Here is a 26,044-nt window from a genome sequence, read left to right on the forward strand (position 1 = left end):
TACTATGTATCTGACAAATGGTTAATATCCAGAATACATAAGGAACTTAGAAAGCTCAACAGCAAAAACACAAATAACCAATAACAAAATGGGCAAAGAACTTGAGCAGATATTTCTCAAAAGAAGAGATACAAATGGTCAACAGGCATATGAAAAAAAATGCTCAGTACTACTACCTAGTTCAGTGCCTTTTATATAGTGAATACATGAGTGAAAGAATGAATAAGTGAAAGTGATAACAAATTAAAAAAAAAAAAACAAAAAAACTTGAACTTATGGTAAACAGCCTGACGGTCTTTACCTTCCAGCGTATGAAAGGTGCGCATTCACCTGCTGTCAGGTGGAAGATGGAGCTGTTGGTGGTGGCTGTCTATCAACACCTACTTGGGCCCACTTTATGTAGAAAGGGCAGGAGAAGGAACAGTGCTCAGCCCAGGACTCCCCTCTGGAAGATAACACTGAAAATCATAATTGGCAAAGCAGTAGTTGTTTTTAAATAAGAAAACTTAATTGTTGCTTACTGAATATCTGTGACATCTAGGCCATTTGCTAGATTTGACCTTCTAATCCCACTAATCCCTTTTAATAGATTCTGTATCTGTCTATACCAAATAAGTTGAACAATTCTGTTTCAGAGTGAGGGCAGAACTGAATGCAAAATCGGGCTCTTAACCCTTGTTATGTATTACCTCTGCTTTAGTCAGCTTTTTCACCGCTGTGACTAAAGGACCCCAACAATTTTAAAGGAGGAAAAGTTTATTTGAGGGCTCACGGTTCCAGACATCTTAGTCTGTAGAAGGCGGGTTCCATTCCTTGGGGCTTGAGGTGAGGCTGAACATCATGGTGGAGTGTGTGACAGAGGGAAGCAGCTCACATGAGATTAGGAAGCTGGGACTCCACTTGCCGGATAGGAATATGTATCCAAAGCCTCGCCCTAAACCCCACCTCCTCCAGCCACACCCTCCCACTTCAGTTATCACTCAGTCTCTATCAGGGTATTAAATCGCTGATTGGATTAAGACTCTTACAACTCCAATATTTCTCTGAACCTTCTTGCACTGCCTCACACATGAGCTTTTAGGGGACACCTCACATCCAAACCATAACAATCTCTCAGCAAGGAGGGACAGCAGCAGTGCTTCAGGTGTGAGGGAAGGAAGTGCCATGGGGTGAGGTTAGGATAGGTGAGAAGAGTCTAGGGTCTAGGGTGAGGCCAGAGCTAGTCCTCAAAGGAAAGCCAAGGCAGAAGAACAAAGGGAAAGGAGAATAGAGGGCTGGTATTGTTTCAGGCAAGAAAAGGCATTCAGAGAGATCCTGGGCCAAATCAACTTGGAAATGCTAGGCTTAGCATGTTTCCTTTTTTTGCAGGACTTGTCAGAGCCTTTGCTATAGTAGTAATGAGTATTATGTGTTTGTATCAAACATGTTGCTCGACCTTAGAGAGTATTTCATGAACTGATGTTATCAGAGTATACTTTCAAACACCCAGGGAAGTTGTTCTTTTTTGTTGGGGGATTTGTCATAATTAAGGATGCAGAAAGCAGGAGGTTCAGGAATGCCAGATTGAAGAGTTGGACATTATCCTTTAAGCAGTGGAGAGTCATGTAGGGGCTGTGTGTGTGTGAAGTGTATATGTTTGTTTATGGTTTTGCCTGGCAGTTCTAGCCAGGGTGGTGGTAGTGGGGGAGGAAGGTGGGTTGAGCCCTGAGGCAGAGAATCCATCATCTTGTTCAGGCTGGTGAGAGAGAAAGGTGTGCTGCTCCTTAGTAGCACTGGGAGTGGACATAATGGATTTAATAAAAATACAGGACAAAACCAACAGGGGGTTCTAGGGGGAGTTCAGGGTATTGGACTGCTGACCAGATACAACCAGAATGGAGCTCTCTCTTGGCACCAGCTTTTCACGGTTCAGGTAAAGATGCAGGACACTTCCCTAGGACGAAGATCCCGGTGATACTGGAATAGAGGCAACTAATGTAGCAGGGTTTCTAAGGGTTCAAGAGGAGCAGAGACTTGGACCCCAGGCCTGGAGGTAAATCATGTCCAGGAAGCCTGTAGGAAGAATCTGTGGAAGCAAAAGGATTTCAGAGGACGTCCTTTGAAGGATCAGAATATCTAGTAGGGATGGGAGGAGCCAGAGGCCAACCATCATGTAGTGGCCAAGCCACCAAGAACAGGTCTCTTGCCTCTGTGCTGTGCTGTTCCTGCTGCCTGCTTCTTCATATGTAAAGGCAGCCCTTTGAGGTTTAACTGTTTGCAGGATCTGCAGTAGGGATGCAGGTGGTCTTCCTAGCAGGTGGCCACCAAATATCCGAAATGGACTAATGATTTCAGTCTGTTCTTGTCCTGCTGTGCTTTGGAGGGCAGCAGAAGGGCTGAGTGGCTGGTTGGTCTTGTCCTGTGGCTGTCCCATCCATCCTTGCCCTCTAACCTTGCAGCTGGGAGCCTGCAGAGCTCTCTAAGGCTAGAGGCTGGCCTGTCTGCTGGGACTGTTGGGTTTCTGTGCCTTCCCCTCTTGCCTGGCCTGGGTTCGGCCCAGGGCCTGCTTGTCATCACGTGGCTTGGGTTTCCGTGTTAACGTTCCCAAATTGGGATCTTAGGGATCAAGTGTCCGTGTTGTCTGATCATGCTGAGTCTTCTTGAGCGGCCAGCTGCAAACTTTTCAAAGGGTTGTGTGTAATTGGTTGGGGAGATGCTGCAGGGATCTGAGACAGGGACAAAGAAGTCAGTTTTTAAAAGGGAAAAAAATAACTGAATGTAACAGCCTTGGGCCATTTGGGTGTGGTGTGGAGCTTGAGCACATTGAAACCTCTTCCTTTTCCTGTTGCCAGAGCCCCCTTTGGCTAGCCCTTACTGACCCCTGCGGACCCCCTGTGTGTAAATACAGCCTCTGTCTCCTACCCCCACCCTCATTATGCATTCCTTTAATCTGACCCATCTCCAGGTCGCCAGCTGGCAGAGACTCAGCAGATTCCAAACCCCAGCTGGTGCCAGAGTGTTTACACGGGCGGGAAACTTGGCAGACAACTTGCCCCCAAGCTACTCAGCTGTAGGAAAAGGTAGAAAGACATCCCAAGATAAGTGACCCATTTGTGCGCAGACTCTCTACTGCTCAGCACCCTTCTGTCTTGCCTGCTCACTCCAGTTCCTACTCTACCCTGAAAAAATGAGGGAGAAGAATCTCATTGTGAAAAGGAGGTAAATGACTAGCGACTTGCTGGGTAATCCCGTCACTCAGTGACCCTGTAATATAGCATGTGAGCACGCAGAGGTGAAGGTCCTTGCAGATCATTGATTAAAAGACATTATTTATCAGTTTAAAACTAGTTCACATGCATAATGGGTGTGGCTTTTCTAAAATAATAAAAGCTTTGTGACTGAGTATTCACTTAGCCAGGACGGGGTTGGTCTTTGCGACCTGAGTTCCATGGTGCCCTCATGATCCCACACTCCCCCACCCGCTTCCTAAGCAAAGTTCCCCTTGAGACACCTACATAGCTGCTGATCCACATTAGTGGTTCATCTTGATCAGAATCTGTGAGAAGCCAGTTCTGGAGTGTTTTCTGCATAAAGAAACCCATTCCAGATACTGTTACCTACACTTAGGCATTCAGAATTTAGGTGCCCCTTAAAGAGTGGCTATTTGTCTGCCCCCATTGGTTGCATGAGGGATAAGACCAGCATTTGTGTATGAAAGAGAATTTTCCTAACTTAGTGTCCAGTTGCCAGTGGTTCTGTTGATGAGATTAATTATTAAGTGGTGTTGGGATTAAGCCTTTTATTTGAGAAACCTGGCCACATCAGTCAGCGTCTCATCAGGAAACAGATGGGGTAATTGAGGAAAGATTATTTAAGGCACCGTTAACTAGGGTGTGGATGGAATCCAGAAACAGATAAGGAACAGTAAAGCACTCTAGGGCTTGAAAAGTGGGGAGATGCCCGTAAGTCTGGATGGTCTGTGGGTGAAGTGGTAGAGACCTAAGATGAAAAGGGATGGAGGGAACATCAGTGAGAGGTATGATTGAAGGAGAGGGACTGGACATTTGGAAGATTAAGTCACTACCAGAGCTGCCCAGTAGGGAGGGAGCTGGGTAATAGATATCTTCATGTCCTGCATATTCAATCTGAAGCCCATTGATAAGACTCCATAAATGCTAAGTTCTGTGTACTGGGTCACTTGGCAGGGTGGAGAGTTATCCAGACCAGTGCTACTTACAGATTCCACCTCCTGTTTGAATCTTGCCTTATGTGTGATGACAGGCAATCAGAAAGGGTGGCAAAGCTAAACTGATGTTCCTGAAATACTACAATCTGTGACAACCAGCTTTTTGGACAGACATTTCCTGATTGCAGTAAGCCAAATACTGAACCACATCTACTTCAAACTACTTATTGCCCCATTTTCTGGAGAGACCAGAATCCCCTTGCTTCTTAAAGTGACAGCATATAATATTAAAGGCCTCCACTTCCAACTTCAGATTATCAGGTTCAGATAATACTCAAGTACCACTAAACCCATTTCTTTGTCTTACTCCAGTGCTTTGCACACTCAGCTCTCAGGGATAAACAGGAGTTTCCAGTGCAGCATAAACGGATTTCTAAGGCTTACTGTGGTGACACACACCTATAATACCAGCAGCTCTGGAGGATTGAAAGTCACCATTTTCAGTTACCAGTAGTCTTTGAATATCTGTGTCTAATAGAAAATTGCTTCCCTGATGGTTTCACATGGAGGAGCTCAGACTTACTTGTCCATTAGGTAATTGAATAAATTTAATTGGTAATTTATGGTACAGTTTTTAGGACTTTGTGGTGAGAAGGAATTTGAAATTTTGTTACAAAATTTACCTTGAGGGAAGTGCTCATTTCTTAATCATGTCTTGCATTGTTTTGGGAAGCCAGTCTTAGAAATCACAAGGTGCTGGAATGGATGATGTCCCCAGTGATGAATTCAGAAGACAAAGCTAATCCCCTCTGGGGCCCAGCAGTTTTTTGTTTTTTTTTTTAAATACAGACGGCATTTTGATTCATTTTATACAAATGGGGTACAACTTTGCATTACTATGATTGTGCATGTTACAGAATCACACCATTCGTGTAATCATACATGTGCATGTACACATGTACATGTCTCAGTCCACTATCTTTCCTTCCTCCACCTCTCCCACCCCATTTCCCTCTACACAATCCAAAGTTCCTCCATTAGCTTTTTGAAGAAGGGAGAATAAATGAATGACTGAATAAAAGATTTAGGGTCTAGAGGACTGGATTTCTTTCCTCTTTCCATTTTAGACTACACATGTAGGCAGTAAGATGTGAAGTTGGATCACACAGAGGACAGTCCCCAAAGCTATCATGACTAAGTTAAACTGAACCACCCATCTCTGGGCTGCCTCTAGTGCTTCATCAGCATCGTAAGATGCTGTTCTAACCCTCACCCTCTCCTCTACTAATTCACATTCTCTTGTAGCGGGAGGAAGGGGACTAGGGATTGAATCCAGGGGTGTTTAATCACTGAGCGACATCCCCATCCCTTTTTATATTTTATTTAGAGACAGGGTCTCACTGAGTTGCTAAGGGCCTTACTAAGTTGCTGAGTCTGGCTTTGAACTTGCAATTCTCCTGCCTCAGCCTCCCAAGCTACTGGCATATACCACCACCCCCAGCCACTAATCCATTCTCTATCCGTCTTCCCGACTCAGCTCACCCCATCCCAGAAGTCTTCTAGAGGAGATCCAAAATTCCTCTCCAAACCCAGAGCACTAGTGGGTATTCATTGAGTTCCTCCTTTGTGCCTATAACAGTGAGAATACAAAGATGAATGAACACATAGTCTCTGCTTTTGGGGGAGAGTCTCCACATGCCCTTTTTCTTGTTCAGTCCTGAACTGTGACATCTTTTCTAATCTTAAAACTAGCTTCATACATCAAAGTCTCATTTTGGTCATTAGATTTGGGGCACATTGTTCAGATAGCATGGTGATTAAGAGTCTAAATGTCATAGTCAGATGGATCTTGGGTTCCAGTTCCACTTCTGGGGCTTATTAGTTGTGTGCCTTTGGGCAAGTTTCTTTAGCTCTCTGAACCTCACTTTTTTTGTACATAAGGATGTCTGGAAGGATCAAATGAGATCATTTCTGTAAGAGTTCAGAGCAGTTCCTGGCATGTGCTAGGAGCTTTGTAGGTAGCAATGTGGTCATTCCTTGTACAGGTGGAGGTTAGATGAAGTAATCCCTGTTTGGTGTTTAGCATGGGACCTGGCATTTCATAAGATCTCACATATTAGATGTATTGTTGCTCTTCTCAGGGGTGTGGAGGATTATTATTTGAGGTAATTAGATAAAGTGCCTTAACCTTGCCTGGCTTATAGTAAATGTTCATATAGATGCAGTTGGTCTGACCATTTCAACAGTAAGGGAGTTAGACTAGATTGATAATGTAGCTCCTGCTTTTGGTCTCTGAGCCTTTGAGGGAAGAAAGTAGGTCTTGTTATTTTTGTTATTGCCTATAGCTTTGTGCTTCTCCCAGAACCTATGCTCAATGTGTAGTTTGTGATTGAAGGATCAATTTAAATTTTTTCTAAATTCCATTTTGCTAGAGGCAGCACTACACAAAGGTGTGCTTCTGGGGGTGAAAGTGTCTTCCTGGCTTGCTTTGTATATATGTGAGCATATATGCTCACACACACACACATTTCTGATGCTTTCCTTGACATATCTGTTTGGAAAACCCTGTGTGGCCACTGTGTGATCCAGGAGGAAGCTTGGAATTGCCCTGTGGCTATGGTGGCAGCCATGGCCTGCCCTAGAGCCTGGGCCCTGGCTGGCAGCCAGGAGCTTATCTGCATGTCTGTGGGTTCTGATTCCAAACCAATCAGTCTGGCCAAGAGACAGTAAAGGCTCTTAGAATGTTAGGAGGTAGAAGCAGTTCATGCACCTCTGGCCCTCAGGTCCCCTAGCATCTTTCCTCCTGGGAACCTGCAGAGCAACCAGCCCTTGTATATTCTTCCATGGGGCCCTGCCTCTCCCTCTTAAGATGGAAGGAAATGAAGTCACGGATGCTGAGACTGGCAGTGTAGCGTTGGTTCCAAAGAGTTCATTGACTAGATGGCAGAAGATTTCCCTAGGCCTTTATGAATTGGATGGTGGATGGGGGCCGTTGATTGTGGTTTTGCTTCTCTCCCTGCAAGTCCTCATATTCCTCCTTAACACCTGTTTTGCACAATCCTCTCTGAATTACATCAATTCAAGGGGTGTTTACTGAGCATATATCTAGTGTGTATATTGAGATAAGTGCAGGAGGGGGCCAGGGATCTTGGGATCTGGAGCAGGGAGAGACAGGGAGCTGCTCAGGGCCAGTGCTTCCCCTTGGCTACCCTTTCCCTGTAGTTCTGCATCTCCTTTCCTAAAGAAATACCCCTGACCTTGATGTGTTTCAGAGAAACTTCCCTTTGGTCCCCTCACTTCTTTCCTCTTTCTCCTTCCTTGCACAGGTTTAGGCTTCTTCTCCCTCCACTTCTAGCTCCCTGTCTCTTGCTTTCCTTAGAGTCAAGCTGCCTGAACAAGCAGTCCACACGCTGTCCCATTTCTTCCTCTGTACTCACCCATGTATACCTGTTTCTGCCCCCTCCTGTTCTCGGCATTCACTCAACAAGTTACCAGTGATCTTCTGGTTCCCAAATCTGATGGACGCTTCATGCATTCCTTTATCCCGCACATATTTACTGAGGCTCCACTATGTGCTGAGTACTTTCAGCTCTTGGGACCCACCAGCAAACACAATAAAGACGCCTGCCCTCATGCAGTTCCCACTCCCATCCTGGTTGATCCATGCTCCCTGGAGCCACTGGCTGAGCTGAGCAGATTCCTCCGAACTTTGTCCTCTCCTGACTGCTGGGCCCCATTCCTCTGTATTCCTCTGTCCTCTCTGACTGTGCCTTCTCTGTCTCCTCCTCTGTTCTGCAACCCCAGTCATCCAGGGTGCCTGAGAATGTCATCACACCACACACACATTTTATTTAAATTGCACGTGTGTCTCTTCTGTACAGTGCCTGAGCACCAATCTTGACCACTCCTCACCTTAATGTCTTGTGTCATCAGCTCTTCTGAAAAATCACTGAAGCCGTTCTGTGTCTGCTGCCATTGACCTGAGTGAGGGCCTGTGTTGTCCCTTCTTGTTACTTGTGGTGGCCTCCTGACTGGTCTCTATATGGTCCTTCTTTTCTGCCATTCTCTGGCCTGTGCGCTACACCATGAGCAAGATGCGGTCTCTATAGTGGAAATTGCATTGTGTCAAAAGTGCTTAAAAATCCTAAGAGGAACTTCCCCCTGTTAAATAGGTCCAGTTTGCATACCTGCCATATAGTACCCTTTATGGGACCCGGCTCCTGCCAGCCTCTGGCCATATCACTGTCCACACATGAACCATCATTTTCCCTGGGAGTCATATTTCTCCTCCTTCCCTATTGTGGTGCATGTCATTCCCTCTGCCATAGCGACTTCCCTGCCTCCTTTTTGCCTGTTTGTCCTTTCCGGATCCAGGTCAGTCAGAACCTTCTTAGTGAAGGTTTCCCAGGAGCATGGGGTAGCATCAGAACCTTATCAGTCAGAGACCTCTCTGCTGGTCTCCTGAACCCCTGAACATGCTCCCTCATAATAATGATTGTTTTAGTCAGCTTCCTGTCACTAACAAAATATAAAGAGAAAAGATTTATTTTGGCACACAATTTATGAGGTTCTAGTCCATGATCAAGTGGATCCTTTATTTGGGTCTGTGGCAAGGCAACAGGTCATAGCAGGAGCAAAATTGCCCACCTCATCAGGAGCCAGGGAGCAAAGGGAAGAGAGGAAATGACTGGGGTCCCACTAGCCCCTTTGAGGGCACACCCCCACTAACCTAAGGATTCCCCCAAAGGCCTACCTCCTGACATCACCACCCAGGGACAAGGCCTTTAACACATGGCTTTTGGGGGACCTTTAAGATCTAAACTATGGCAATGATTTTGATGGGTTGTGTATTCACTTTCTGTCACTACAATGAGATGCCTGTTACAGGCTACTTAGGAAGTAAAGAGAGGTTTATTTTTGCTCATAGTTGTGGAGGTTCAAGTCCAAGACTGGGCAGTCCCATGAGTTTGGCTTTCTGGTGAGGGTAGTGTATGGTGGGAGTATCAGAGGGAGAGCTCTCAGAGGCTGGAAGCAGAGAGTGGGGAAGAGGCCTATTCAAGGTCACTCCCCCAGTGACCTAAGGACCTCCCACAAGGCCCCACCTAAAAGTTCCATCATCTTGCAGTGCATCACCTGAGGACTATGTCTGTTACACATGGGCCCTTGGGGACATTCATATTATACCCAAATCCTAGTAGGTTGTAAATGGTCTTTTGCATACTGATTCGTCTGACTAGGGTGCAAATCTGGGTGGTCCTGTCTTGCCTGGATGGTGTTTGGAGTGAGGTTGCCAGCATTCCTGTGTCTGGGAGTTGGGGGAGCAAAGCTTGGAAGGGGCCACCTATGAAGTCCTACATAAGCAGGTGTCTTCATTTTCTTCTGGCAACAGGAAGCCACAGAAAACTATAGAAAAGGGCATGTGGTATTTTAGGAAGTCGGGTCTGCTGCCTTTCCCAGTGTCTAGTTGGGGGAGATGACAGAAACTGTACCCAGAGGTAGTTCTTCAGCCTGCCCTATGCATGACCAGGGGCCTTGTTCCTGCCTCAGGGTGTGGGTGCGGTGGTGGTGGTGGGGGCGGAATAGAAGTGACTGGAAGAAGAAGAAAAAAAGGAAGAGAATCTAGCTCGAAGGCTGGATTCATCCGCAAAGTGCTTTTGCACATTGAGCCTTGGTTGAAAGGGTTGACGCCTCTGAGGCACCAGCTGTCGACTCATGCAGGCGTGAGCTCTTCCTCTGATGTTTAGGTTTCTTCCTGAGCTACTTCTTTCTGTGTGATGTCACAATGAGATGGCAGGATGGTGAGGGTAGGATGAAGACTGGCCCAGCCAGGCTGAGAAAAAGCACCATTCCTTAGAACATCATTTTCAAGTTAGTATAATGAGATTTCATAATAACGTATGTAACTGTGTGTGTGTGCCTGTGTGTATGAGAGATTGAGAGAGAGAAAGATAGAGAGAGAGAGAGAGAGATCGAGATCCTGCAATATGGTATTTAATCTAAATATTGACATTTGCCCATTGTTTTTCTCTTTAGGGATGTAAGGTGACTGGTTTGTGTCTAAGTATGGGTAGTGTTTACCTGGGGTCAGGCCTTTGGTGTTAGGTTTGTATTTTCTGTTCATCTGTAGAACACTTCCTGGAAACACTGGCCTTCTATGTCGTCCTCTCCCTTCACTTTGAAGGTGATTCTAAATATCCCCTCGGTAATATTATTTGCTGAGGAATGGTGATATTTGAATGCTGGAAGTTTTTCATTAACCTTTTTGGCCTTGGTTTTAATCACCTGAACCAAACCTTCACCATTAAGTTGTGCCGTCATGCTGTTGGTCCTTCGTAGGTCTTGTATACTCAAGCCAAAAGAACTCACACAAGTCTAGGCTGCTCTGATGGTCTTCCATCAAAGAAAGATGCACTATAGGCACACAGAAAGTGATGGGAGGTAATGTTGATTCAGATTACAGTGCACAGAGCAGAGTCCCCAGCCTGCCTTAGTGTCTTCTAAAGTTGCTGGAATCGTGTCCCCCCCCCCCCCCCCCCCCCCGCCCCATGGATCCATTATTTATATCTTTTTCACCAGCACCCTCTAAGGAGGAGGGATATCTGGGAACTGGGAGCAGAGACTGCACATCCAACATTTAAAAAACATAGTCACCTTCCAGCCCCAGTTCTTTGCTCAGTTCAGACATGGGTGGAGGTGAACACCCTCTTTATGTGCCCTTCACAGATACCTGGAGGAATCCCAATGCTTCCTGTGAGAGTCAGCCCTGCTGACAGGCTGATTTATGTCCCTGGAGATGACTTCACTTTGCTCTATCCCTGTGAATTCAAGGTTCACTTTCCTAGCAAACACTAAACAACAAACCTGGCTCTTTAGGTAAATGTAGGGGTCGACATGCTGATGTTCTGAGCTGGAAGCTTTCCAGATGTTAGAGAATCATTGACAATAATCACAGTAGATCACTGTCTGCCCCCTCACCCCTTCTCAAAGTGCAAACAAGCAACCAGAGGCAAATACACCTGGACCTGCCTGCCCCAGCTATGCTTGATCTGTGGAGTTCTGAATAATCCTTTTATTTCCCAAAAGACCAGGAAATGCCAGAAGTTCCTAAGGGACAGTTCTCCGTTGCTCCTAGTTTTAAGGCTGTGCTAATGCTTGCATATGGTTTGTGATTGACTAACTGTTACCAACCCATCTGTAGTGATTCCCCTTTTTGTGTCACTTCCTGCCTTAGCTGAAGTGGCTCCAAAAACTGCAGTTAAAACCCAATTGGAATATATTGGTGAAGTGGTTTCTTCCCTGTAGTCAAGTCTAAAATGTTACCTAATCTTAACTCAAAAAAAGTCACAACCTAAAATTTTATACTCCAAAATCTTTTTTTCTGTTTCAAGTTTTAATTTATTTTAAAGGTGATATTGCATCTTTTTAGATATCTTTTGGCCAAAAGTTAAAAAATATTTTTTCCTGACCAATGTATTTTTTTTCTAATATCCACACACAACCAGTAATCTGAACTCTGTCATGTAATGTAGGATAAATGTTTTAGGCACATCAATATTCTTCAAAATCATTTTGCATGAATGGTTTTTTATTTTTATTTAGTTCTTAGCTTCTACAAGGAGTGGTTTGTGAGTATATTGTGCTAGCCAAAGAAGCCTTTGGAGAGGGCTGCGAGGAGTGCGATGCGTATAAACAAATAATGAGTTTATACCTATCCAGGGGCCTTAAAGAGGGATGAGGGTGTCTGTGTAGGATTTAGTAGAAGGAATGCAAATTCACACACATGCATATATTTCATATAAAGCGTCTGTAGGCAGGTAGGTGCCATTCAGCCTGCAAGTACAAGTTGCATGAATATGCAATCTTAAGTTCCTAAGTTGTGGATATAAAGGAAGCAGGGAAGGGCGTCCCTAGCCTTCCTCTATTTTTTCTTTACTTGATGAACTTCCCAAATTGGGGTGTATAAAATGGCAAGTTTGAGCTTCATGTATGTATTTTAAATCCCAACTTCAAAGATGTTTATGATTTTCATGTGTCCCTTTCTTAATTCCTCTTTATCTTGTCATAAAATTTAGATTTTTGAACTGATGACTATACTATAATAAAGCAAGAAATGTGATTTATAAGCACGGCTATTCCAATGACAGGTTTTTCTTATACAAATACATTGTCATTTAAAAATCTGATCTAAGATTGTGATTGTGACTGTTATTAGTGAGTCTGTTCAGCATGGTGGTCACAGGCTTGTGGAGACTCTAGTATGTGTGTTTGTTTAGGGTTGCCCCGATCTCATGTAAAGGCAGTTTTTCAGGTAAGGAAACTGGAATCTCTAGGCATTGCTAATAACCACACAAAATGGTACTGTCGGAGCTCTGCCTGCTGTGTTTTAGGCCCTTAGTTCTTCCTGTCAGCCTCTGATCATCCAAAATGGAGATTTTCAGAAAGCCAGAGTGAAATGCATCTTTGTCTCAGCTGTCACTGCCTTTTATTGAGCAGTGGGCTGCAGACCTGCCTACCTTGTGTCCCCTCACATACAAGGAGCCTGTGGTGATCAGCAGACCCACTGAGATCTTGGAAGGAAGAAGTTTAGGATACCAGTACTCCAGGAGCAAAGGACTAGAAGATTCTTTTATTTGAAACAAAACAAAACAAAAAACCCCACTCTTCCTTACCAATTGGGTGTAACTTTCCAATGTTTTCCTGTCTGACCAAAATTTTCCTATCCACTGCCTCAGCAAAAAGATGCAAAATCAATTTTGGGAAAGCCTGAGTGGAGATGATTTGGCTTCCTGAAAACAAGGCTGAGCTGGGGGAGAGGGGAAATTTTCCAGCCTCAGCTGGACAATTTTAGTTGACTTTATGCTTTCAAGGAGGAGAGATGAGTGTCCTCACGGTCAGTGGAGGGACCCATGCCCCAGGTGGGCATGATGGCATCCTTGGAACCTCCACCAGCAATTCAGAGCAGAGCTGCTTCTCTCACTATCCCATCCTGGCCTGATCTACACCATAGCCCTTCCTCGTGCCAGTGACCAGATGTGTCTGCTGAGAGAAAAGCAAAATAAACCTGAAGGATTAAATACCTCCAGGGAAGCAATGAGACTGCTTTTATTGGGTTCTTCCCTTTTATCTTTGGTGCTCAGCTATCAACTTGCAGTGAAAGGATAATGGACTCAGGCACTTGGAAGCCTCAGTGTACCCATGGCTGGCAGCCACCGGTTAACCCTGTAGCCCTTGCTTTCCTGCCTGTCAGACTGAGGTGATGCTCAGACCTCATCTTCCCACAGTGGGGAAGCAGCAATACATTTTAAACTTGTGGAAAGACCTCTCAGGAAGTTTATTGATTGTGAGGCTGTTTTTGGCATGGAAGACTAAGTGGAATCAGAAGATAATAGACACTTGGAGCTGGGCATGGGCAGGATCTTTAAGAAAACAACCTCCTTTCGCCTTATCCTTTCCATACTTTATAAAATGGGTTATTATTAGTACCTGCCTTATAAGGTTGTTGAATTGCCTTCGATGATCTGTGTGAAGTCCTTAGGACCATGCCTGGCACTGAGTAAGCCCATCGTAACTTTCACTCTTTAGCAAGGAAATGGGTCCAGAGAAGTGAATACCTTGCCCAAACTGACCCACAGCATACAGCCTGGAATCCAAGCCCAGCACACTTAGCAGGTAGCAGAAATGTAACCAGAATTTTTAGTCTAGTTGCAACCAAAGGCTCAACTTCATGTGCCCCTAATGGAACATGGCAAGTGGAAGAGTTTTGGGATTACTAGGACTACGCAGGCACGCACAACACCCTTGACTTTGTGTTTGATGCCTGATTGAGTTAAAATTTTAATGAAAATTTCCATGTCTGTGTTTGTGTGTGTGTGTGTGTGTGTGTGAGAGAGAGAGAGAGAGAGGGAGAGAGAGGGAGAGAGGGAGGGAGGGAGAGGCGGCCCCTCCCATGTAATTTAGTGTTCTCCTTTGCATTAGTGTATTAGCATGTTGTCACTTTTAACCTTTCGCCCACTGAGCTTGGCATTTAAAATGCTATTAAACTCAATAATGTTTCCTATAAACAGCCTTAAAGGGATGAGAAATAATTGGAATGACATTTTTAATAGGCCCCTGTTTCTCGGCCCTCTGTGCTACATGAACTCAGCCAGTACTTGCAGAGAGGGGCTTGTTAATCATGTGGTACCTGGTCTGAGGTCAGGAGAGGGTTATGGGATGAAGATTTGGGGTTCCAAAGGGCCTTTGAAAGCAGAGTGGTTTTTACACTAGACAGGTAAGATTGCTCTTTTTGGCTAATGCCACCTTCTTTTTTCCCCGTCTTCCTCTTTTTCTTCCCCCTGCTTCCCACCATCCCAGCTTCATTTTTATGTTACCATTCTGTTATGTGATGTATTTTGGGTTTACTAAACTTGTTTTTGGAACAAGTTTGTAAAATCATGTTGACTATTGCCTTTCCTGTTTGTGTAGTTTTGAGGTCTTAGGAAGTGACTTTACCTTTCTGTGCCCCAAGTTTAGTTTCTTCATCCATAAAACAGGGAAACTGATGCCATCTGGCTCCGGTATGGTAAAGTGGGAGCAAGCATAGCTACTTAGAAAGAAAGATGCCAGTTTTAGAATTGATTTCTGCTGCCACTTCCCATGAGGTAAGGAAGGGAAAATATTGGATCTAGTATTTTTGCCTTAATTCAAGATCCTAAATCCAGTTCTCACAGAATCATGTTCAGAAAACATGTGTTAAGCATTCATCTGTGGTTACCAAATATCACGGCTGCTTGCAGAATGAGTTCATCAAATGGGTATTTATGAGATACCTACTACATGCCCAGCACTGGGAGAGACCCAGGGAAGGAAAACACTTGCATGGGAGTACAAACATAGGCAGCTTAGCAGGTTGCAGATCAGGTAGCTGAGTAGAACTCTGGCTCTTTTGCTTAATTGCTGTGACCAGATATTAAGCATTTATTGTTGAGTAGAGTGTGTCCTCCGTACCTTTTGAGGTTGTGCATTGAGGATCATCACTAAGGCAGGTCAGCTCCCCTCTCTCCTTGAATTTGTGTTCCCATGAAGAGAGAGACAGTTTAAAAACGAAGACAAATCCCTTAGAGCTGTACACTTAAAATGACAGAATTTTATAGTGTATAAATTACACCTTAATAAAGCTATTCAAAAGATCTTGGACCTTGTGGAGCTGACCTTCATGTTTGCCCTCAAATATTTGATCCTCATTATTTGTGGATTTTGTTTTTGCAAATTGACTTACTTGTCAAAATTTATATATGACACCAGAACTAATATTTGACTTTCATGTGGTCATTCATAGATGGACAGATTCGGGCAGAAACTTTAACATGCCCAACATGCATATTCCCAGCTGAGACAAAATGAGGCTGTGCTCTGCCTTCTTGTTCCAGCTTACATACTGTGAACAAGTGTCCTTTTTGCAGTTGATTTAGTGCCACTTTTTTTTTTCCTTTTTGCATTTTTGTGTTCTTGTTGGTATTTCAGTGTTTTAAAATGGTCCCCAAATGATGTGCTGGAGTGCTGCCTCGTGTGCCAAAAGCACAAGATGACTGTGCTGTGCCTTATGGAGAAAATGCGTGTGTTAAATAAGCTTCATTCAGGCATGAGGTATAGTGCTGTTGGCTATAAGTTCAGCGTTAAAGAATTAACCCTATACCTTAGATAAGGAATTCCTAAATGGAAGCACACACAAAAAAACAAGGTTATGTATTTATCTGTTGGTAAAAAAGTGTCCAGAGGTTTTTAGGTCCCTATACTCCTAGGTGCAGTGTTTCAGTATTGACCGATTCCGTGTTCACAGTGACTTCATAGAACATAACTATACTGAATAAGATTCTCCAGAGCTCCTTCACATGGCTGCTCCCCTTTGGGTTTTCCTTGCACTCTTGCTAGAACACATTTAAGACCTCAGCACAAATGCACTTAAAGGCTCCCTGTGCATCACCTCCTGTCGGAAGTGAATGACAGCCCTCTGCAGAGCAGCAGGTGTAGTTGACCAGGGTCCTTTTTCTCTTTAAAGGAGAGTAGACTGAGGACAGTCCCCGCTCACTGGTATGTCCAGAGTTGGAGTGACATAGGGAGCCTGTAAGCACCTTTTCTACCTTTCCACACTACTTTGGTCCCCTGCTCACCTCATGCCATGTACATCCTTCTAATCTCAGTATGTAGAGGAAAATCACTAGCCCCTTAGTGAGCTGTCTTCAGAGGCCCTCTGGGAAAGTACCTCCTCCCCATCTGGCCTTGGTGCCTGTCTTAGAACAGGGTGAGTGGTGGTTCACAGCCCTGGCTGTGCATCTGGGGATCTTGAAACAACAGCTAACAGCTAAGTGAGTTTCACCCCAGACCATCCGAGGGACTACAAATAGCCCCAATCTTATAGACAAGAATCCTAGGTTCTGAGTGTGAAATTACTTGTTGATATTTACATGACTAGCAGAGCCAACATTTGACAGTTCTTCAGTTCAAGCTTCAAATCCCCACATTTTATCATCTCTCCTCTGTTGGCTGAATTGTCATAGTACAGATTTGGCTATTAATAACCAGGTGACAACCACATTTTTTTCACAGCAGAACTAAAAATTTTAAGGCAACTTTCAAAATAAACAAGCCAGCAGTGTGGGATGTTATGTTTTGTCCCATGCCCTGTAATAGGTAGATGTGAAATTAGCAGCTGGAGTTCTTTGTTCCTGAAACTCAGGTTTAAATTTTTGGGACTGCTGTCCAATGTACAGGCAAAAAAAAAAAAAAGCACTGGAGAAACCTCAGTTGGGTCCTAAGCCCCTTGAAGTTCGTGACCTCATCTTCCACAAAGTTGGGTGTATAGAATGAACTTAATAAATACATGTATGCATGCATGCATGAATAAATGAATGATTTGTACCCTTCTCTTGTGAGCACTAAGCCTGCCAAGCACAGCTTGTTTCATCCCATCTGCAGTTTATACAAGTCTTAATACCATCTGGAGCCCAGGGTTGTTTTTTTCAGTGCAGGTATTGGGAGGGATGTCATTAAAGAAAAATGAAACAAAAATTAGTGCTAACTCTGCCTTAGGTACAACCCTTCATCCTAGAGGTCTGGGGTCTAGGATGTAAAAGGGAATGGGCTCTGGGAACTAGTAGCAGACTCCACTTGTTTCTTTTGATGTGGCCAAGAAGTTAAACTGGAGCATTTTTCCTTTGTTTTGCAGGTTACAGCCAAGACTGCCTTCCTATTTATTTTACCTCAGTATAACGTTAGCGTGCCTGCAGCAGGTAAGAAAAGCAATGGGCTCTATCTCACCTTGTCCTGTTAACCCTGAAGGACTTGGACAACGTCCCTCTCCCCTGTGCATCTGTGACCTTTCAGTAGTTTCACCTCAGCATCCTGCATCTTCCCAGTGCCAAGGTGGAGCGCTGCAGTAGCAACAGCTAGAAGCTTCCTTGTATGCTCCAGCTATAGGTATCAAGGAAAAGCACTGCCCTCTGAGGTGCCTCAGTACTTGACTCCTTTCCTTAGAACCCCTAGTGTTGATTCTGTTTGGGACAGGACTTGTAGCACTATCACCATTGATCCCTTACCAAGAGAACTAAAAATCTTAGTTTTCTCAACAAGGAGAGTGGCCACGATGTTTCACTCTGGGTGGTGCATGGAAATGTGCCCAGGGAGTAGAGTGGGTTGGGGTCAGGAGTAAACCCAGGCCTAGACACATGTCTTGATAGGACTGTCAGGAAGGTCACTTATCTCAGCTGTTGCACCATAAGCTGACCTGCAGTTGCTGAGCATTACTGAGAACCTGTGGGGAGCCTATGTAATGCCAGGTGTCAGGTCCTCACAAGCATTTTCCAGTGCAGTTGTGCAGCTGCATGACTAGAAGCAGCAGGGCCAGGCAGGCACATAGCTGGACTGGGCTGGACTGAGCAGAGGACTCACCTAAAGGGGTAGCTTCTGCTCACCTCCAGCCACTTGTCAGCATATAGTTGTTACTGACATAGGGTGACTGAGAACTTCTATTCCCTCCCCCCATAGAGAACCAGAAGAAATCTCTAGGTAAAAATGCCCTGTTTTTTAGGTGTTATAGCTCATCAGAAGAGCATATGCTTAACCTGCACAAAGTCCTGAGTTTGATCCCTAGCACCAAAAAATAATAGGCAAACAAACAAATAAATAAAAGATTTAAAGGAACTGGACATGGTAGTATGTGCCTGTATTCCTAGCTATTCAATGCTGAGGCAGGAGGATTGCGTGTTTCAAACCAGCCTGGGCAATGTAGGATGCCCTATCAAAGGGGAATGGTATAAGGGAAAGAGGAAGAGGAAGAACTTGATTTTTAAATGTTGGCAACTAATTTTGAAATTTTGTGAGCAGGCCACCATTGTGCAGACCAAACCTACACATCTGCATGTCAAACCAGCCTTTGGGCCAGGGGTCTGCATTGGAGTTCTCAGCTCCCTCCCCAGCTCCCATCACTTTCTTAGTTGGAAAGTGCTAGGTACTGTCTTGTTGAACAAGGGGAAGATGTTTGCTTGCTGAATCTAGCTCTCCTCTCTTCCTCTGCACTAGAGAGGAAGATGAGTTTCCTTTCTGTGTCTGACTCTACCAGCTACTAGTGGAAGGATTTTGGTGGCAAATCTGTGAATCCTATGGTCCACAGAAGTTGCAGCTACAAACCTCTTCTGGGCCTACCTGTCCGCTGCAGTCACCGTGGCCAGGCTCTGGCAGAAGTCATGCTTCTGGGGCAGCCAACGCAGTTCATTCATTGAAGAGTCAAACTGAAGCACAATGGCAAAGAGGAAGAATTCCATTCCCAAGAATAAGAGACCATGAGAAAGCATGTCTCAGTCACAATGAGCCAGAAAAGGCCACAGGCAACATGAGTGACCAGGAAACAAGGCAGAGACCTGTTTGTCCCAGGTCATACTCCAGCCCTGATGGGCATAATGGATACTGTTTCTCAGTGCCATATAGTCCAGGGTCAAAGTCAGGCTTCTTTTACTGTCACTAAAAAATCCTGAGATACCTATAGATCCAACTATATATATATTTTTTAGTTTTTTAGAAACTGTGGTGAAATAGCAGAGCACGCACCTGTAGTCCCAGTTCAAACAAATTTTTAAAAATGTGGTAAAATATGCATAACATAAAATTTACCTTTTTTTTTGAGATAAGATCTTGCTATGTTGCTCAGGCTGGCCTCAAACTCCTGGGCTCAAGTGATTCTCCTGACTACCTCCTAAGTAGCTGGGATTGCAGGCATGTGCCACTGTACCCAGTACAAAATTTGCCATCTTAACCATTTGGTGTAGTGTCACTAAGTACATTCACATTGTGGTACCATCCATCTCTAGAACTCTCTTTGTCTTGCAAAACAAGAACTCTGTACCCATTAAACAATAACTCTGTTCTATCCTCCCTGCAGCCTTTGGCAACCACCATTCTACCTTCTGTCTTAGTGAATTTGATACACTGGGTCCCTCATACACATAGAGTCATATAATATTTGTTGACTAGGTAAAATTTATTTTTAAATATTTTTTCACAACACATTTATGTGTGTGAAATACAGAAAAACATAAGAAGATAGAAACCACACTTGACCTCACACTCAACAAAAACTTTAGTTAAAACATTTTGGGGTGAAATACTTCTTTTGCTATTAGAATGTGATGGACCTTTTCCCGTCATTGATTATTAATCCGTTCAACAAGATACTTCAAAAAGCTTCATAGTATTTCTTAATAGGGACCACTATCAACTTCATATTATTGAATATTTGTTTACAGTTTTTATTGTAAACTACAGTGAACATTCTCCTAGCTGGATTTTTGTGTTCATTCATGATTATTTTCACAGGATAAATTCCTACTACTGGAATTTCTGGGTCAAGTATAATATACTAGCTAAAGATTTTAGATGCATTTCCAAAATATCCTGTTATCTAATACTAATGACCCATATATTCTAAATTTTTGAATAATTTCTATAAATATAAAGTACATAGGCATTTTTTTTTAAGGTCAGCATGCCAATTTGTAAATTTATAAAGAGATGTTCAACTATCAAATATTGTGCTGATATTTTCATCTCATTTCTCCCCAAAGGCAACTTATATGGAATGTCAGATCATAACTCAACACTAATAATTTACCATGAGAAACTATTGTCCTGGGAATCATAACAGTTGGTGTGCACATGCTCAGGACATCCTTTTATCATAGAAAGAGCCTTCTCAGAGAAATCAACAGACAAATGATAACCTACTACGTCTGTCTCTCAGCTTGGCTGAGGAGTGTAGGCTGAGTGCTCCAGGGCCAGACTCAACCCCTGGCATAAAGAACTCCTCACTGTCTTGGGAGTGCCACTGTCTATCTCATCCTGCCTTTGTGTGTTTAATTATTAGTTCAGTGTTCAATCCAGACAAATACTTGTGTGCCTGTTGTGGGATGGCCTAGGTGTCAAGTAATTTAAAGGAGAGATAGATAATAAACAGTACATAATTATAATTGCAATAAGGTCATGAAGGAAATATACAGGGCTATGTGATTGGTAAAAATGAGTGAGGTCAAAGGTGTTTTTGAAAAGCTGACTTTTGAGCTTTGGGGGTGAGGGAGGATTGTGCTTGGGGACACAAAGAAGGGTCTGGGCAGAAGACAAGCCTTCCTGAAATAGGAATTCACATGTGCAAAGGCACTTGACAGAGGAACAAACACCCAGCATGTTCTAGTGACTGAACACAGGCCAGTGTGCCTGGAGCCAGCCAGGGGTGGCATTTTTCCAGGGTGGGACTATTGGAGTCTGCTTCTGGAATCCTCCAGGACTGCAGGAGGCCTGGGTAGAGGTACATTAGAATCTGTGCTAGACCAAGGGGGTTTCAGTTACTTTAGAAGAAGATAAAATATTATTAAATAGTCTACTGTTTAAATCTTATCATTTGGGGCTATTCAAAATCTGACAAGAAAATAATCAAGAGAGACAATGAAATCAGAATAGCCTGCTTAATTCTGTTTTGAGCTCCTTAATCACCCACCCAATATGGTAATGTTTGGTTTGTAAGAACTGGAGGAAAACAGACTTCTCGTGGGAAAAAATACTTTACAATAACAGGTCTGTTAAGGCTGTAATTTCTAAAACCCTCCCCAAAAACCTTTTCAGGACTGAAAGTACTTGGAAATGTCTCCTTTTTTGTATAACCAGGGTAAATTCTGACTTCTAAGACTTCTTTAAGTCCTGTGTAACTTGCTCAACTCAACATTTACAATGGAATTTTAATAGGGGAGAGACTTTTTATTGCAAAGTGGTCTGTCATTTCTAAATCTGTCTTCCCGGACTGAAACTTTCAAGTTCTAAGAAAAAGAGACACAGTAGCGATGTCAAGGGTTTTTCTTAACTTTTTAGGTGTGTCTCCCTCTTCTCTAGTCCCTTCTTCCAAGCTCCCAGTCTTGGTTTCCTAGAGCTGTGGTGACAAGTACCACAAACCGAATGGCTTCAACAACAGAAATTTATTGTCTCAGACTCAGGAGGCTAGAGTTCTGAGACCAAGGACCAGGAGGGGCATGCTCCAATGAAGGTGCTGGGGAAGGGCCTGTTCTAGGCCTTTCTCTAAGCTTCTGGCAGCTCCCACCTTGTGGCAGCATGTCAGTCTTCACATGTCAGTCTCTGTGTCCAGATTTCCCACTCCACTGTGGCCTCATCTTAAAGAATTGATCTGCAGGACCCTATTTCCAAATAAAGCCACCTTCTGGAGTGCTGGCAGTTAGGATATCAGATGAACTGTAAAAGGGACACAGTCCAACCCATTCCTTCAGATACAGACTTAGAATTTTGTGTCATTGTAATCAGCAAATTAAAATTAAGGTCCAGGGAGAGATGAACACAGAGTGGTTTTAATGATGCTCTTCATCCTAATGTAACCACCACACGGGGCTCCTTGTGGTTGTCTTTATGGTCTACAGTGATGAAGCAGGATGGCTTATTCTTTTTTACTGGTTCCTACTCTTCTTATTTTTACTTGCCACCCTATTAGGGTTGCCAGAATTAGCAAATAAAAGTCTAGGACTGCCACTTAAATTTAAATTTTAGATAAATACTGAATACTTTTTATTTTTAGTATAAGTATATCCCAAGTTATGCATGAGACAGAATTATACTAGAAAATTACCCATTGTTTATCTGAAATTCAAATTTAACAGTTTTTTTTTTGTTTTTGTTTTTTGGCAACCATACCCCCTTACACAATTCTTGCAAGGAATAAAATGTCAGGTTTCCATTCTTACTCTTAGAAACTCTTGAGTCGTCTTTCTGATTAAAATACCACAAGGTGTTTGGTATTATGGTAAGAAATTATATATAGACTGTAAAAAGTCAGAAAATAATAGGAGTTTGATTCTTCTTATAGGCAGTCTCAAGGACTGCTGGCCTCCTTTCTGATGTAGAACAACAGGTAAAGGCCCACTGGAGTCAAACTTTTATTTACATGGTTGTTTAGGTTGTGCCACTAAGATGCTGAATTGTTTTGGACAAACCATTAATTTCTGGAGTTCCATCACTCATCTGCAAATGGAGATCAGTGGTCACTGTCTCAACCCCAGGAGTTACTGGAAGATAGGAAGCCCAGGATCCTTAGATGCCCATTAAAATTGAGAAATTGGCTATAGGTTATGTAGGTGAAAAACTCCGATTAGGTTTTTAAATAATCCTGTGCTTCTAACCTCAAAGGTAAGATTGAGAGACCCACTAAATCCAGTAATTCATTTGCATCTTTCTGTCCTCTTTCAGTTTTGGTTTTTCTATAAATATTCGGTCTGGTAAGGGGTGGAGAGAGGTGGGGCGTACCATTGAGTGGATTTGATTTCCAGCCGGGTTTGCAGCTGCTTGGGAAAGAAGTGTTGGTAACTTTGTTGTTCCTGGGCCTGCCAGGTGCTGCACACCTAGAGCAGAAAGGCTGAACTGGAGGGATCTCTTCAAGGAAGGGCTTGTTTTGCAGTGAGCAGAGGTGACAAAGAACTATCCCCTGGCTCTGTTGATCCCCGTTAGTTTTATCACTTCCATCTGTTGTGTTGCATTTTGCAGCTAAAGATGAAAAGCTTAGGAACCTCCTGCACTGTAACCTGGTGATTGTTTTCACAGCCCCTTCTAAGATGAGACACACTGCTTGCATAAACCACTTCAGACAGATGGTTTTAAGCCCTCCTTCAGTCAAAGACCATTGTCCAGAACTCAGTTTCTTATTTCCTTTCCTGGCTGGCAGGAATTAGACTCCTGGTTGTGTCATATACTTGAAAGATTGGCACCACATATCAAACTGGGCCCCTCTGTGTAAGATGAGCTCATGGGGGACAAGAAAGGCAAGAGACAGGTGGGCAGCAGTGGCTCCGGAGATGGAAACTGAACTTGAATTACAGATGAAAGCTACCCATCCTGAACCTGTGGCTCTTACAGCTGAGACTTGAGCCTCATCTAGCCTGGCCTGATACTTTTACAGTTCAGGAAACAGGAACTCAGAGATGATTACGTTCCCAAAGATGTACTGATTAAGGGCAGAGTAGGGGCTGGGTTGCCCGCAGGCCATGCATCACCAGAGCCCAGGGAAGCTTTAGAAGGGCTGGGTGTTGAGCATAAGGGGATACCCACCAAGGATACAGATCTGGCTCTGTTCTCGCCCTGTTGTGCCAAACAACCACCAAGATCACCTCTGGCCTCAAGGTTCTGTCTGTATAATTAAAAGAAAACTTTACTAGAGCCGCTAGTGTGCCTGGCCTTGGGGAGCCTCTACCTAGCACTTACAGCTAGCCTGGGCTTGATTTCTTTTTCCCCACTAAAATCTACTAGGTATAACTATTGTGCAGAAAAGTAGATGGATTTTCACAAATGAACACATCCATGCCACCTAGAGGGGTCCCCTTCCATCCTAGACTTGATTTTATCCCATTCCCCATCATATCCTAGAACATTTAGCCCATTCAGTGTGGAGCTCCTAGAGTCTTAAGTGAGCGGAACCTCCAAGGTGCTATGGCTAATTGTTAGCCAGCTCCATGCCTGGGCACTGCCCTTTCTCCTTTTGTTCCCTACCACGTACCCTCTGGCCCAGACCCCACCTCACATCTTGATTGTCACCTCCCCATTTCTTTTTCTTTTTAGCCAGGATACTTTTTTCCCTAAGCAGTTGTTTTTCTTGTAATAACTTTTGTCCTCAGTTTCTAACAACAGGTTTGTTGAAATTGTTATTTTTATACAAGTAGAGAAATGCCCAAATTTTAGATTCTTTTTTTTCGTTGTTGTTGTTATTGCTGTTGCATGTGGTCCTTGAGGTTACTTTTCCTGGATGGCTCTCAGTGAGTTTGTTTTTTTAAGCATTCTCTGCATTTGGCAGTCTACTGAATGCGTGTGACATGTCTGGGAGTGTCATATGAAGCCACGGATTTGTAAACTGCAGTGGGTCTGTGGTCTGTGCCTGGCACCTAGGAATTCTTGTTGTATTTCTTTCCTGAATCCCACAGGGAAGACTATAGCCCTACACAAAGAAATGGTGCCTCCAGAAAACAGTGCAGAATTTCGGGACTTTTCTTACTAAATTCTCTTTAACCCCACACTGTCATCGTTTTGTCCCATCATTGTATTCTTGTCGTCCTATGGTAGTATAAAATTGGAGAAAATAGATTGCAAAACACAATGAGGTTAAAATGGTAACTGAAAATCTTTCACCTAGATCTTTCATTTTATAGGCTGCCCGTGTGTGTGTGTGTGTGTGTGTGTGTGTGTGTGTGCGCGCGCGCGCACGCGTGCGCGCATGTGAATTGGTTTCTGATCTCCTTGGCTTATAGGTGGCTGTCTTCTCCCTGTGTCTCTTCACGTTGTCACCCTTCAGTGTCTGTCTCTGTGTTCAAATTTCCTACTTTCTGAGGACACCAGTCATATCGTAGGTCCTGCCCTAATGACCTCATTTTTAACTTATTCCTGTAGAGATCCTGCTTCCAAATAAGATTACATTCCAGTATTGAGGATTAGGACTCCAACATATTTTTGGAGGGACAGAGGGTGTGGTATGATTCAGTCAATAATAGTGCACATATGTGTGTGTCTATACACACATGTATCTGAGAACCAGCATGGTCCTTGTAGTTAAAATGCCAGTGGCCTTGTCTTCCAGGTTGGGAGACCAGAGAGGAAGTGGCCTGGCAGCCTAGAGGTTGGGGTGTGCGTGGGGGTCAGAATGCTGCCCTTTGAGTCTGTGTGGTCCTGTGTGTCCTAAGCCCCTCTCTTCCCTGCCACCTTGGGGGAGTGTGACAGCCCTTCAAGTCTCAACAAATGCACCCACTATGTGATTTGAAGGGGAATCAGGAAGCAGAGAGGCTTGGTGGAGAGACTGGGTGTGACCCTTGGCATTGGCGCTCCCGGCCCCACCCAACAAGCTCCAGGTCCTAAGGGCACAGTTCCTGCTTGTCTCTGAGCTTCAGCTGCCATGTCAGTAAACAGGGATAATACTCAGGATTACTGTGAGGAGTAAATGATGTCAGTCACCAGACATGCTCAATATGGTGCCTGGCCAATAAATGGCTTACAACTGTCCTTTGTTTTATTTATCCCATATGAGTACCCTAATAGGATTTTTTTCCTGGTTGTTGTATAGTGACTGTTCTGTTCCTTCATCTTCTGATTCTTTCTGTGGATATGGTATAATGGTTTCATTTATTTGTACATCACTTTATAGTTTTTAAGTCAGTTATCTATTTTATTCTTATAACTTTGTGAAAAAAAAAAGATAGTTGGTTTTATTCCTGTTGTCTAGGAGTGGTAACTAAGTCAGAGAGACCTTAGATCACATGATCATCTAGTAGCAGCTCCAGGAGTGAACTTTGGGTCTTCTCGTGCATGTTCCTGGACATTATG

General features: G+C 43.7%; 1 protein-coding gene across 2 annotated transcripts in view; it reads left to right on the plus strand.

Annotated features, from left to right (window-relative positions):
- Tram2 (translocation associated membrane protein 2) overlaps positions 1–26,044 on the plus strand; it is a 75,187-nt gene that overhangs the window by 22,331 nt on the left and 26,812 nt on the right. For both annotated transcript variants that reach the window (XR_007109510.1, XM_047558663.1), the window contains exon 2: positions 17,370–17,433. Coding sequence is in view for 1 of the 2 variants with exons in the window: in XM_047558663.1 (XP_047414619.1) it covers positions 17,370–17,433 (64 nt within the window). In the remaining variant the exon portion in view is untranslated. The remainder of the gene's footprint in view (positions 1–17,369; positions 17,434–26,044) is intronic.

The sequence above is a fragment of the Sciurus carolinensis genome, chromosome 7 (genome assembly GCF_902686445.1).
Source record: "Sciurus carolinensis chromosome 7, mSciCar1.2, whole genome shotgun sequence".
In the NCBI taxonomy this organism is placed as follows: Eukaryota; Metazoa; Chordata; class Mammalia; order Rodentia; family Sciuridae; genus Sciurus; species Sciurus carolinensis.